The 15,581-nt window shown below is 35.9% G+C and overlaps 1 protein-coding gene across 4 annotated transcripts in view; it reads left to right on the forward strand.

Annotated features, from left to right (window-relative positions):
• EPHA6 (EPH receptor A6) overlaps nucleotides 1-15,581 on the forward strand; it is a 515,545-nt gene that overhangs the window by 359,525 nt on the left and 140,439 nt on the right. For 2 of the 4 annotated variants that reach the window (XM_087755983.1, XM_087755985.1), the window contains exons 7-8: nucleotides 13,378-13,425; nucleotides 13,846-14,008. In XM_087755983.1, coding sequence (XP_087612109.1) covers nucleotides 13,378-13,425; nucleotides 13,846-14,008 — 211 coding nt within the window. The remainder of the gene's footprint in view (nucleotides 1-13,377; nucleotides 13,426-13,845; nucleotides 14,009-15,581) is intronic. The other 2 variants (XM_087755984.1, XM_087755986.1) reach the window with 1 other exon arrangement.

Below are 15,581 nucleotides of genomic sequence, written 5' to 3' on the forward strand. Positions count from 1 at the left end.
GGGAAATGAACCATGTCTGGTGAATGTTTTTAAAAAATAATCACTACAAATGCGCTTAGGGAGACAATCATTAAAATGAAATCTCCTAGCTTATTTTAACATAGTAAGTGATGTTAAACAAGCTTCTCAGTTTTCCTATTCTGCTGTTATTAACCTAGTTTCCCAAGGGAAGAACTGTAAAAGCCTTAGATTCTAAAAAGAGAAAAAAATAGGTCTCAGAACTGTTGAAAATGAGAGTGAATAATTATGAGACTCTGAGCAGATATAATTTTTGCCTGCAGGAAAGAACCTAAGCACCTTGCAGCAGGCATTATTAATGACACTGATATAATTACTATTAGGAGAAAAAGAAATCTGGCCTCTAAATATAATTTACATGCAGCAAAGGGTTTATCAAAGAAGTTCTGAGCTAGGCCTTCTCCATTAGGTGCCTGGTTTGGCTAGTCTCTTAATCATTGTTGTCAATTATTTAGAGATAGCTTCTAAACCTTTGTATTTAATAATAAAGTAGCCTACAGACCTATTACTATTGTCATTCCTGCTGAACCAAAAAATCTTGTGGAGAAATATATTGCTGTTTAAGCAAGCCTAGTTGATTTGATTTTTTAAAAAAACATAGTTCAGTCTCTGCTGATCTTGTGTTCTTGTCTGTAGCCAATACCATTTTCCCCAAGGAAAATTGCATGTACTATGCTTATTCCAGTAACTGCTAGAAGAGCTGCACAAATGTAGTAAAAGTGCATTAATGGTTTTGAATAAATGGTTTTCAAACTCTTTCAAAGACATAGGCATAGGAGGTATGCAAACTATTACAAGACAACAGCACAACACAGCTAATTCCATACCTCAAAGAAAGCTAAATCCACTGATAACAGAGGTTGATTCCTAATAAAAGGAATTATTAAACATTTCTTCTAGCCATTCAGCATTTGAACTTCAGAAAAATAGTTTTAAAAACAGTTTACTGACACAGCAAGAATAATAATGTTAACTGCAGGAATCAGCTGTTAATCTTAAGCATGTGATTAGGTAGGGTGAAAATCAGATGCAGCCATTTAATAGTTTCATAAATAGTTTCATAAGTTTCAGCTCACTCCTGAGGACAAACTTTAGATGATTTTGATGAACGTATTGTAAAAAAGAAATGTTTTCTCTTCAGAGAAAATATATCAATTGCACAAAAGGAAGTGGTAAAAAGTTTAACATGTTTAATCCTGAATTAACAAAATAGAGCATGTACTCTCAACTTAAAACATTTTATTATTGCTGTTGTTATTATTGTTATTATTATTAACTAGTTTCCACGTGTTTACCTTTGAGTTTAGGTGCAGTAAACTTTTGTAGTATCTAAAGTTAGAGCTGTAATTCCCCCAGGTACCTTAACATACATTCAGGTGTTAAACTTTGGGTTTGAAAGTTTGACATATTTTTAGAAAAAGAATGGTGAGTTTCATGAGCAGTGATCTAAATATAACTAGGATAGATGCCAAAAGATGGCCATCTAAGCAAAAATAGTTTCCTTATTTATAAGTTAAATACAATGTCTAGATCTCCATTTCCCTAAAACCTGTCAGAATGTTTCTTTAGACATTCTTAAAATAACAACTAGCTTAAAAGTTCCCAAAAGTCTTCATCTATGAGCCCAAACTATTTTAAAAATGGAAGCTAGGACAGTGTTTTCATAATACACAAACTACTTACTGTTCATAAATTGTTCTTTCACAACCATAAAGGTGGATTCACAGATTAAATCAAGAAGATACGTACTTTGAGACGTAAGTGAGGTTATATCTCTGTCTAGATGAAGGAATGTTGCAATATGAGGTATCATTTCACTTGTAGCTTTTTCCTAAAATCCTTGATGCATTCTGGAGATATTTGGGGAGATACAGGTCAAAAGACATGTGTTCTTTTTGGGGGGAAAAACAGAGAAAGTTCATTTTTTTCCTCTCTCTGAGACTGCATTGCAACTGCACACAAATGATGCAGAAGGACAGATTGTTATTAGTTTTCTACTTCTAACATTTTTTTCACACTGGAATGGAGACAAAGCCACTGACTGCATAATGTAGGCAACCTCTTTTTTATTAAGTAGGAATGTCCCCAAAGCAGTCGTTCTGGGAGAAGGGAGAAAAATCCAGAGGGAAAGAGGAAGCTCTTTTAAGGAGAGCCATTCTATTTTCATGCAATAAAACATACTATTTTGATGTTTAATATTAGTCTAAGCATTTTACCATGTATTAAATAAAAGCTGTGGGTTTGGTGGTGGTGAGGGGTGGTTGTTGGAATGAAAAAGGCACATTAGAGGAGCTTTTCATTTAAATGCATGATTTCGTTAGCCAGCTTGAATTCGTAGAAAGGGTATGTTACTCAGTAACTCCCACGTAGTTTTGTTAGTTTTGTACCCTAATAAAATCATGAATGTTTATTTTGTTGATTTAAAGAAACATAATGCAAAAATTCTCTCTTTTTATTTTCTTTTTTTTTTTTAATGTATTAGTATTAATAGTTTCAAAGTGCCCTTTCTTGATGTTCTTGTCAGGAAGGCGGAGGTAACAACCTATTATTATGTACTCCATACTGAGCTGTTAATAGCTTTAGAGTCTTTTACAGGAATTCACCTGCTGCTCATAAAAACATTTATGTTGCTGTAGGAACTTCACCACATTGATGCATCTTGTATTTGCAATGACCTTGCACAAACTATCTGGTTTTCTTGCATATACTGCCAGAAGTATTAACACCTTTTATTAACACACTGGCAATTCTTTAGTGACTGAGACAGCTTTTCCTTTTTAAAAAGGCATTGTCATCTGCCTGTAAATTCCTTTAAATTTTTTTCAGATTTTTTGTTTGTTTGTTTTTACCAACTCCAAAAATATTATTTCTGCTGAAGTTAGTTAAATTAGAAATGGGCACTTCCCTGATACAAAAATAGGAACAAAACTTGCTTTTTCAGTTTTGAAAGTGTAAAACCAGCATTTTAGTTTACTTGTTAGATTGTTTACTGTGTCCTTTGAAATTCATGTTAAACTAATTGGAAAAAGATTTCCATTTTTGCTTTATACTCCTCTATTAACTCACTGAGGTGTTTGAAGAAAACATAAATTTAAATATGCTATATTTATTGTTGATGTAATGCCAGGATATGCAGTATAGTCATGACGCCAGAGATTAATTCAGCCCTTTTGAGTTAACATTACAAGACAGATATTTGCAGTCTGCCTGCACTGAGACACCAAAAAAACGCACGCACGTGCTCACATATACACAAAGAGTGTGATATTTCTGTGACTTTTCAATAGCTATTGATATATTTATATCTGCATTGGTTTGCATAATGAAAAGCGCTACACAGTCTCAAAGGATTGTCCCTATATATAGATCAGCAGGTTCACTCTTGCCTCTCATTTATTATTTGTATTGGAGTGATTAAAGTCAAACTTTAGTTAGTGTCAGAGTTTGTATTTTAGAGCCAAAATTCTTCCTCCAAAATTGATTTTTGTTGGGTGGTGTTGAAATCTATATTAATATTGTCAACATTATTCTGATTTTCTCTGAAAAGGAAAGTAGTTGTTCCAAAGAACTATATACACAGCATGTGAAAGACTCGTTATCATATAACATTCATGTAGATTTAAATTAATCCTAATAACTTCAGTCATTTATTCCAGATTCACAATAGCAATCTGAATCAACACTATTTATAAAAATAGGTATATTTTGCTTACTTAAATGAAAGGAATGGCTTTATTAATACCACTGAACCACAGTTAGTAGCTCTCTTATGCGTATCTATGAACCAAGCAAGCAACTATGAATAGTTTTGCTCTAAGTATGACTTGTTTCCAAGATGTTGTATATCAGTAAGGATCTTTTCTGTATTTGCCAGGTAGGAAATATTCAGTAGCAAATGAAAACAGAAAAGCATATATTAGTCTGCTCTTCTAAGAATAAAAGATATTTATGTAGAAGATTCAGCCTAGGCTCAAACCAGTCTTAAAATCAGCCCAGTCACTCTACCTGTCCTAACACCCTGAAAGGCTGAAACACATTTGAAAAAGGAGTTGGAAAGGCTTGTTGCCTCAAGAGGTTTTTAATACAGTATGTAGTTTTCACAAGGGCATTTGTAAAAATGCATACATTACACACAGCAGTTAAAATTTTCCAGCAAGGTGTTACAAACCTGACAAAATGTCCAGCACAGAACAGGAGCCCCAATCAAAATCCTGGACCTAACTACCTATGGATATTGTAGGGATTCTGAAATTAGGTGAATTAAGCAGGTTTTGTCATCAGCACCATTAGAGCTGAGTTTTGTGTAGATGACTCAGTGCTGTACTACATTTTTAGGATTGGTACATTCATTTGAATTTCACAGCTCTGAAAATATGTTGTGCTTTTTTTTATCAAAATAGAGCATTGGCTACATTGTGTTGTAGCAAGTCACCATCATTGTAGAAGTCTTCTGAAAAACTGGATCATTGCTCTTGTATTGAAATCCCACTTCAGTTGTAAAATGCTTCCTTACGTTAAAAATGTCTTCACACTTCAATGAGAAATAGAGGAAACACAATTTTGAGTTCTGCCCTGAAGGAATGCAGCAGTTTTGTGTGTACAGCATTACTGTGATTATACCAATGATGATAATGTTAGGCGTGAGAAGATTGCCTGCCATATGTCTCAGGAACTTAGAGACCTTCAAGTATTTGGACTGTGGCTTTTTACATTACAGTTTTTTTACATCACATGAGTTGTCCCTTTTTGTTATCTTTCCTCCAGGGTCTTGCATTTTCAATTTAAAAATTTCATTATCCAGTGACCTACTTCCCATCTGTAACTAGAAGTACTGTTCCTATGATATACAGAGATATGTTGAATTTGACTGAACAAATCACTGGTATTCATGATTATTCACTATTTCTTATAGACAAGGAACTACACTATATTCAATGAAATAATCAAGAAGCAGATTTAAAACAAAAAAATCCAGTATTTTTAAAAAACAGTTTGTAATTAAACTTGTTGCCTAAGGATGTTTTGGAAGCCACAAGCAAAAGTGGTTAAAAAAAGAGTAGTAGTAAATTCATGGAAGTCCATGAGCTGTAAAATGTAATGAAGCAAATGTAGTTAATTCAGAAACCCACTAATCTGCAGATTGCTGGACTCTGGGGGAGTGTTAAAGGTGAGCATGGGGAGAAAGAACTTGTACTGCTTATGTGGAGTCTCAAGTCTGCAGTGGCATATATAGGACCTGATTCTGAAATTTGAACTATGAATCTTATATACCAAATGAATGACTTGGGAATTAGCCCACTGGCTGTATGTACATAGTTCTCTTGGCTTGTTTCACAACAAAGTAAGTCACAGAAGGTTTCCAGTCTTCAAATTTTGCAGGATTGCATCTGTTTCCTGTTGAGCTGTATTTGTCAGCGGGTTTATTATCTCATTATGAAGTACACCTTAGCGTTAAGTATCTCAGAAGAAACTGTGCTTTACTGTCCAAAGATGACAGCAAAACTTTTGAATACTATATGAGTTGATTTTTACCTTTAGTAAGCTAGTTCATGCTTGCAGTACCTCCTTGCTTCTTCCCAAATGGAAAAGACAGTGCAGAGGAAAAGAAAATTGAGTGAAAAAATAAGAAAAACCTTGAGGGACAACTGGAGAGGCTAACATTTTTATATTCTGAAGTTAGAAAGACTCCTGGAGATACTGGTGCAGAGGTTTTCACTGGTAAATATTTTTAATTAGCAAACAAATGTTATCAGAGTAGCTCATAACTGCTAGAAGATGGAATTTAATATCCACACTTATCTGGCAATTCAAGCCACATTCCCCAGCTCCCTTTATTATGTTCTGAATTGTACCCTGTTCCATCACCAACTTAAGGCACAGACCTGTCTTTATTCCTTTCAGTTTAATCTCCTTGTCAGTATGATCAGCAGCGTCCTATTTACTGCCTTCACACCAAGTGTTCCCGTTTGGCCTGCCATGTTAACCACACAGCTTTTGCTCTGCCCACCTCTCACCTCGTCGTGCTGGCAAGAATGTTAACACTGTTTTAGAGTCACCCTGTCCTCATCTCTCCTCATTTAATTTTCTCTTTTTCATGGTTCACCTCACATCAGCTCATTTCTGCCTTTCCAGGTATATAATCCAATTAAAATGAGGTTTGGCTGGGTTTTGACCTTTCCATATTTTCTTTATGATTGGTTATCTGTTCTTCCCCTTTTCTTGTTGACAGCTTCACTTTATGTATGAAGAAAGTGATAAGCTGACTGACAGGCAATCAAAATATAAATATTGAAAGGCCAAACAGGTAAAGCACACTTTAGCATTTCAGCTCCCCAAACTTACATCTCAGATTAATCGCAAGGGAGGTTGAGAAGGGAAGGGGGAAGATGCTTTAAGTGGCTGATGCCTTAAAATGCTGCAGGTTTCTTCTCTGAAGCAAAATAGTAGAGCCATCGGTAATTTTCTCTGTGGCCCTACTTTTTACTGTCAGAGTTTTCATTTTAATTCAGATTGGTCCTCAGATCTTTGTAATCACTTTTCTAAATTTACTTGAAGTTTGTTTGTCAGCTGGAAACCAAAGGTCCAAGATTTTTAGGAAGTGTTGTTTTAAGAATAAGAATGGTTATCTTTGACTCTTATTTCTATTATTGTAATTGCAATGATAATTTACCTAATCCTGTCGATCATATTGTAATCAGATAGTAGTTAATGTTAGAAGCACATTTTTGGACCTTTGAGTCTTTTCTCGAACATCTTCCAAATATTACTGCTTGTGTCCATGCTAATAGATATACTATAGATCAAAACAGTATTCTAAGAGAAAATCATGCACAGAATTAGTAAAGATAAAGAAGCTTTCAAAGACAGACCTTGAATTTCCGAGGTGTAGTTAATTTTACTGATTTCAGTGTAATTACTCCTCGTCTACAACAATCTATGTAAGATGAGAAGCAAGATATGACTAGGGGCAATAGGCATTCAGAAATCATATTCTAGAAATATTTTATTGCGAAGAAAGAAAATAATTTTTGAGAATTATTTGGGAGAAATTAGTTGTGAGAGGAATATAGGCAGTATAAATCCAAGGCAATTTTCATAAATTAGAGCTGTGGGGGCTATGTTTTTCTTGGAAAACACAGACAGTAAGTACAAACTTCACAGTTACCTGTTATTTGTCTTTAATAGATTCTATTTGAACTGATTAATCACATATTGACTATACCTAGTAATTACCTACTGTTTTATTCTAATGTGTATCGCAACATTAAAGTTCAGCTGACTCTGGAGGTAATTAAGTGCCATCATAGCTGATTCTATCAGAAAAGTAAAGAAGAGGTTGGAGATTTCATTTCACAATGGACCAGAGCTACGATTAACAAAAATTCCTATCTTCCAGAATTGTGGCTATTCCTTCAAAATAATGATGCTTCCTCTGTAGGGTCACATTGTGTATATCCTTTAAACTGATAGATCTAGGAAAGAGGAAAAATGTGACCAAATGGTCTCATAAAAGATTCTTTTTCATTATTCGTGCTTCTATTTAAACATTGATAATGTCTGAATCATGGAACTCTGAATCTTCTTTACTTTAATATGGTACTTATTCAGCTTTGACATTGTGCTTTAGTGTACAGGAGAAAGACCTGGTCCCTGTGGTATATAGATTGAATCTCCATTAGTATTTCTTTCTGTTAAGCGATAGCACTCCAAAAAGGCTAAGCATGATTATATGGCTTAAGTACAGAACTTTCATGTTGGAGGACAATGGATATAAACTAGAAAATGTATTTGCAAGCAGTTGATAGTAAATTCAGTTACTGTCCCCCTGGATTCTTTCCTCACACATACATTTGGAAGTTGTAGGTACACAATAAGTGTATTTTCAGCTGACAGAAGCCTTTGAAAAACTCTTCTACCAGTGTCAGTTTAAGAAGGCTTTTCAGTTACTCATGGGACTCAATGAATGGAATATCTTGGTTGTCATTTGTAAAATAAGCTAGAGACAAAGCAAACTGCAAGAGAGTGGTAATTCCTGGAGCTCCCATTATATATTCTAAATGATAGAAAATTATATTTGGTTGTCTTTTTCAATTGCTGAAATAAGGACTGGTATTATTTTGGTTAGGGCCGTGTTTCTGTTTCCCACTCAAATATTAACGGTGACAAATCTTGTACGTCTGAACGTGCCTGGACTTTTATCAATGCTTAATCAAACTTAATCTTGTAAAGGTTATTTGAGCACTATAAGCAAAATTCAGCATTCAGCTTTTATTTTCATTAATCTTTTTTCTCACTAAACATTTTTAGTTATATATACTTTTTCTCACCCACAGCATCAGAATGTAAACTCTTTGATTGCAGTATGAGTCTAAACTGATAAAAGGTCATCACATTTTGGTTAATCTTTATCAATATTTTATTTCATACATGTGCAGAAAGTCTTCATTTCTGTGCTGTTTCCCTCTGAAGTAAGGTGAGGACCAAATTAGAGAGCAGCATGTTCACATAGGTGTGGCCTGTGGAGGTTTATCTATTTGTTTGCAAGTCATCAGAGGGAATCCTCTTTCTTTTGAGCATATGAGAAAAATTATAATACTCATCACGATAATATAACAACTGGATATTGAATGAATATGACATTCGTTAGTAAAGTAGCTACTTTCAGTGAGGCACAATAAAGAACTACCATTTAATTTGATGATGTCGTACAGTGGAAATGTTTCATTACAGCATATGTTGATGGGACAGATCCAGCTATTCTGGTGCATTGCAAAAGCAGAAAGTTTTTCATTATTTTTTATACTCTGGTCCTGCTACTCCATTAAATCAGTTTGTCTAGTCTTAGACCATTAGCACCATTGTAACTTCCATTCAGTCAGTCTATTTCTTGTAGATATGAAAAAAATGTCTTGACTATAAAGCCAAGTATAAAATTGGGATAGATACAAATTCAGATACTTATGCAGAGGTGGCTGCAGGAAAGAATTTGATTCTGAAAGGTGCTCATGTTCATGCAGAGACCAAACTGTCACGGATTTGTGAACACTGTCTGTCATAATCAGAACTGAATCCACAGACAAGAAGGATCACACAAGCAATAACAAAAATACAATTTCCTTAGAAACAGAAATAGCATTTTCAAATTTCATAATATAATTCTGTTTAACTTGCATAGCTAGTCATAGGCTCTGTATTACATTGTGTAATAACATTGACAGCACTTGTCATTTGGATTATGTTTATGTTTTAATTACAGATTTTCACTAAGATAAATTTGTAGTAGGCTATAGAAGAGGTCTTATGAATTTCCTCATATCAGATTCTGGCTAGTAGTTATATTAGTACCTTATATTAGATAGAGTCTTTTAACTTATGTTTAAACCCTCAGCCTCTGTGTTCTCAGAACTGCTTCTTGTGAGTCCTATGCCATCTTAAGATCACAAACGCTGCTCTGATGCTAATGTGAAGGATCAGAGCATTTCTTGTACTTCTCCTTTTATATGAACTGTGAGCCATATACAATGGCCAACAGTTCACTTACTGCTTACATGCAATGGGAAATACACCCATATCAGTGAAACTTTTATTTTGCAGATTTTGTAGTAGTCCTCTGTCGTTATCAAGAAATACAGAACAGATGTAGTCCTTGACATTTCCCATTGATCCTGGTCCCATCACTGTCCAGGTCAGAGGCCTATCACAGAGCGTACTGTGGCTCCTTCCAGCCCACAAAAACATGCTTCCTTTCAAGGGAAAATAGGGTCCATGGCAGGGGGGCATATGCATATGTTTATATGTCTAAATTTTTCCACAATGTAAAATCAGGGTATGCTAAAAGCATGCAGTAACATGCAGGAGGTACCTCCAAGTCCTGCAGTTTAAAATGCACTTTTTGAACCCAGAATCCATGCAAAAGTAAATGCATATTATCTGTGGCAAGAATAAGACAGAGCACCCCATACTTCTCTGCAGACTAGAATTGTATTGTTCTATTCTGAGACCATATTTAGCCTCCCTGGGAAAGATCATGGCAGAAGGAGTGGCCAACCTTGAGAGCCACCCCCATCAACCTCAAATTGTGCCTCTCTGTGGAAAGCTCTGGCTTTCCAGGTAGGCTGCAGATCTTGTCATTGTCATGAGAAGGAGTAATGGCAAAGCATCCACTCTCCGGAGAATTGTCTCCAATGTATGAACCCAGTATGTATGTATGTATGTCTCCAATGTATGAACCCAGTCCAAAAAGGCTGATTTCTTTGTGTGAAACATTGACATAAAACAATGTGAAGTTTCCAGCTGTTAATCATTTTGTCTCGAGTTTGAGCAACTGTTTCCTCCGGTGCAGGCCTCTGAAGCTTTTTCTTCTCAAATGCACCAAGGTGACAGGTTCCCTTTTCCCTATTTGACTTGTAATAACAAATCCTACCCCCTTTCCCGTATGAAAGCAGTGATACTTTTATGATCGTGTACTCCTAGACATCACTTTTCTGTCTGTGTGATGGATGATGTAAGAGGCTGCAGAAAGGAAAGAAGAAAGGAGATGGGAGGGCACCCCTCAGGGCCTCCTGCAGGCAGCCCCAGGCAGGTGGTGAGGGGGCAGCAAGCCAGGCAACCCTTGGAGGTGACCAAAATACCTTCCACCACCCAGAAGGGACAGGCAGAGATGGCTCCCCCCAGGAAGTTGCTGTTAGGCACAGCCTGCCCACACAGACAGAGGGACCCATTTTTTTGATTAAATGTTACCATCACAGTTCTTGTCACACTCATTATCTTTGACCAACTAAAAATAACAAATCATACTTGATAACTGCCTGTCCACATCCCTGGCTAGGGAGTCGCTATACCCCAAATCCTATGTTTTACACAAGCAGTAGTTAGACTGTAATAACAGATATAACATAACGGATATAGCTCAGATTGGTTTTTTTCAGAAGTCATTCCCAGTTCTTTGCTGCCACTGGCCTTGTTCTGCAGGCTTCAGGGAGTAAATCTTATAAGTGGATCTTGGGGAGTCTCCATCAATTTTTGACAAAATTTCCATTTCCATCCTCCTTTGAAGGAACCTGTTTCTTTTTACAATTCCATCAAATTATTCTGAAACTTTATTTCTGCAATCTATCCAGCAGGTCAGAAAAAACAGTAATTTGTGAAATGCTTAGAACTTGATTTCAAGCAGCAAGGTAGTCTGAGGAAAGGAAATGGCTTGCAACTATTACATCACATAGTGAAATCCCTTAGGTGCTGGTGTCCTCTTTACCTTACAGGTTGCAGATCCTCAATAAAAATTTCCAGAGCATTCCAGAGTGTAAAGTCTCTGCCCACCTATGCCCGAACCATGACAGATGGAGCACATAGTACTTGCTAAAACTTTGAACTGAAGCATACTAATACCTGTATAAAAAAAGCATTTGCTGTTTGCATAACCTTTAATGAACATATCCAGAATCTTTCCTTCACTGGATGTCATGTCTTTACCTGGACTGCAGTGGAGAAACAGAGTCCTGTATTGATATTGTATTTAACAGGCAAGACCACAAACATTGAGCCATACCTATGATTCAATGTGGTCTTAGGATAGTGCAAAATCAGGTGGTTTCTTTTTTTTTTTTTTTTTTTTCTTCTAATTCTTAGTTTTATTTTTGAGCTGATCGCTAGCTGGTGTTGAAAGACTTTGCCTCTTTGGGCAGAAATGTACGTACTTTAGTCAGCAGCTTCATTACTAAATAAATTCAAGTCTTGTGCTCTCCAAATTTGCATATGCTGGCCAAGTTACATGTTAAGTTATATGACCCCTCTACACATGGAAGTCCCTGGAAGTTGCACATATAACAAGGCTATAGAATAGAAATTAGCTATTATGGCACACTGAATGTTTATGAAATGTCCGTAAAGTACTGTGAAAACTCCTCTGTATGTGTAGGAGGTCTGTATTTCCTTACAAATCTGAGTATTAACTTATTATACCTTTTTTTTCTCACATACATGCTATTTTTCAAGTTGAAGCAAGCTTAATCGCAAAAAAAAATATACATCACTTTAACAGGTTGGCCTTCTGTCAGAAGAAAATAGATATTTTCTGAAATTTCTAAAAAAAAAAGTATGTCTAAAATCCACTAACCTGTTAAGGTGAATTTATAACATTTCAAGTGATTGGGAGAAATCTTCTGATAGTTATAGAAATTGTTAGGTGGTATATTAATTGTAGTCTCCATCCATAAGATTACATGTACACTGTGTCTTACTATTTCAATTTAAATATATACTTCTTGGTGTTTCAGAATTTGGTAATGGACTGTGGAACAAATCAACAACTCTTACTATAGTTTCTCAAATTATTTCCACTGTTTGGAGAGAGCAATAAATGCAATTATTTTAGATATTGGTCATTGTTGCCTTCCTTCTCCTTCTTCACTTAACAGAATCATTAGATTATTTTTGTGTGTTTGTTTTTGAATTTGGTTTTCTTAGCCATCTCCTTGCATGCATACTGGGGGAATACTGATATACCTCCTGCTCTATGCCAATGTGACTTTTTACACCATGACTGAAGTTGACTCTGTATGTTTTATATAAAACTGTTTGTTTTATATAAAACTGTTTGTTTTATATAAAAAATACATGTATGTTGCTCGGAAGAGGTTGAGTCCAACAGAGTACCTATTCTGCTCCTGGTTATCTCTCTTCTGTGAACCAGATTGTTTCCTTCTTAACAGGCTGGAAGTACCCTTTGAATAACTTATACATACTCTAATATTACTGCATGGTATAATAAATGTATATGGTGCCCTATGGGTATCACAGGTGGATTGTTAAGCATATGCCAAGGACATTTCTGCTCATGTGTCATTTTGGAGACAAATCCTGCTGCAACAAAGTAAAGCTAGCCTTAAGGAACCATATAAAATATTACAGATTACTGATTTATCAAGTGACAGTAACTAATGACAGGGAATAAACTCTCTCTTCTTTTAAGTCATCCCCTCATGTAAAAGTGTCATCAACAACCTGTCTAGCAAAGCAGCACTTAGTTTTTGCACAGCAATTGAAGTGGCTGGTCTCCATACTACAGCAGCTGGTCTGCAGTGGTAATTCCCAGTAATCTCTGCACACCATAATTCTCAGTGATCTCTGCGAGAGTCAGGAATTCTCAGCAGATACCCAGGATCAACTGCTAGGAGATAAACAGAGCACTTTTGCAGAGAGTGTTTCTCCTTATGGAGTGTAAAAGGGAATTTCATGTGCAACTGTATTACAGCTACCTGGAAAGAGAAATTAAGTTCAATAGCAGTGAAGCAGTTGAACCATGCTAGAAGTTTTCAGATTTTAAAGAAAAAGTTAATTTTTATTTTCTTTTACCCACAGGTCTACCCACGGATAGCGCCGGCATTTTGGCACTACCTGCGGGTAGAAGTGAGTAGCGGGTATTTGAATACTCCCCACATCTTTACAGCTTACTAGTATTTACTGACCTCCTAGTTTTTCCATTGTGCAAAAATACTTAGCTACCATTCTAGCTGCCATTTTCTGTGAATATAGTCTTGTACTAATTCCATATTGTTCTGACTACAGTGTAATTACTAACCCAAGACACAAAGCTGTGATGTGTTTATATGCAAGATTAAAGACAAAAAATTGAAATCTAAGTCAAGGCCATATCATACATTATGACTATAGCACAAAATCAAAGTACAGAAATCCATACCTGCACCTCCTTTTACAAACACATTTTACATTCATGAGAAGAATGTGGAGCTTCAGTTCTGCTATATCATTTTTGCAAAGTTTGTACAACTCAACTTGATATCATTTCTCCCCTCTTTTGTCCCTCAGGAGCATGAGCAGCTCAGCTATTCTTCCACAAGGTCCAAGGCTCCAAGTGTTATCATCACAGGTCTCAAGCCAGCCACCAAGTATATATTTCATATCAGAGTCAGGACGGCAGCAGGATACAGCGGCTATAGCCAGAAGTTTGAATTTGAAACTGGAGATGAAAGTAAGTTTCACTGAAGGGAAAAAAAAATCAAATACAAAAGAAGTAGCATCTAATTCTAAAACAGTGAGACATTGAGTTTGAATGGCTGAACCCATATCATTTGCTTTTCACAAAATGACCACTGCTGTATGATAAAAAACAAGTAAGCCTCAGCCTCACACTTCTGGATTTATAAAAACAAACAGAAATTTTAGGCCAACACTTCAACTGAAGGAATGTTTTCTTCTGCAAAATTTCCATATGGGTCCCTTCCAACTTGAGATATTCTATGATTCTATCTATGATCCTTTCTTTACTTAAAGAAGGCCTTCCTTTTCAACATCTAGAAATACCCTGAGTCAGGCTTTACGTAAGTCCAGCAGCTTCATGCAAGCTCCCAGAACACAGTGATGGAGTCTTTTCTCTGTAGTTTTTAGTATTCCTAGACTCTACAAATTTAAAAAAATGAAAACTTTTATATGCGTTTCCATCAACCAATAAGCCTACTAAATTTGCCAGTAAGAAGCAAAAAGACTACATATTCCTACAGAATATGCAAAAAGGCTTGATGCTATTTATGATGTTCATGCTCTGAACAATTTTATATTTAAGTCATGTATTGCCCTCCATGTTCAAAGAAACTGCAAACAAGGTATTTACAAGCATTTGAGATAAAATTAGAGTAGTAGATACAACACTAAAACACTCCATTAATGAAATTACTTTAATTAAGCGATTATGTATACTATGTTTTTCATTAGTGGTTTAGAATTCAAGTTGCTTAAGCAAAAGTACAGACTCAAAACTATATAAGTGTTTTCAAGAGCACCCATGGGTTTGTGTTCCATTTTCATTGCTTCTTAACTTCTATTTCAAAAATGTTTTCGGGATAGATTTCCAAGTGCTTAATGCCTAATTGGACTTTTTAAAATTTTCTGGGTACTTAAGCCAATTGATTTGTATAGGAGTTGAGCACTTGGGTGCTTTCAAGAATTCCATCTTCTGATGCAATAAATACTAAGCTTTAGCCACCCAGGGACATAACTCTTATCAAAAGTAAATGGTATTTAAACCTCTACGAGCCTATGTCATGTTTGTGAAAATGTGCCTTACTCATCTAAATCAGGAAGGCTGTGGTTCCAGTGACATTTCTCTCATTGGCACTGCTGATAGAAACATCTCCTGGGAGTGAGATTCCACCCACTCCTTTCCAGCCCCACATCTCCTTCTCAGTTGCACTAATGCAACTGGCCCTTGGACTGCATGGTGAGCTAGAGCTCACAACACTCTTAAACATTTATTACCTCTATTACTTCTGAGCACTCAGTGTGAATCTTGATAGTGAAACATAAATACACATTATATGTTTGCTGTTTACCAACATGTATTGCTGAAGCTTGTGCCTGACTAAAAGTATTTGATTTGTTATAAATCATTGTGTGATTGAAAGGAAATGTGAATAGAAGAGGGTTTTTTATGATCAATTGAGATGGAGGTCGAGAGAAATTCTGCTGCTGTTTGAAATGGTACCTGGAGCTAGATAAAGACTTCAGTTTAATTAAAAGAGTAGTTCAAAGGACTGTGGACTTAGTAA

Source organism: Nipponia nippon, unplaced genomic scaffold (assembly GCF_047370975.1).
Source record: "Nipponia nippon isolate SJK-2023a ecotype South Korea unplaced genomic scaffold, ASM4737097v1 scaffold_2, whole genome shotgun sequence".
In the NCBI taxonomy this organism is placed as follows: domain Eukaryota; kingdom Metazoa; phylum Chordata; class Aves; order Pelecaniformes; family Threskiornithidae; genus Nipponia; species Nipponia nippon.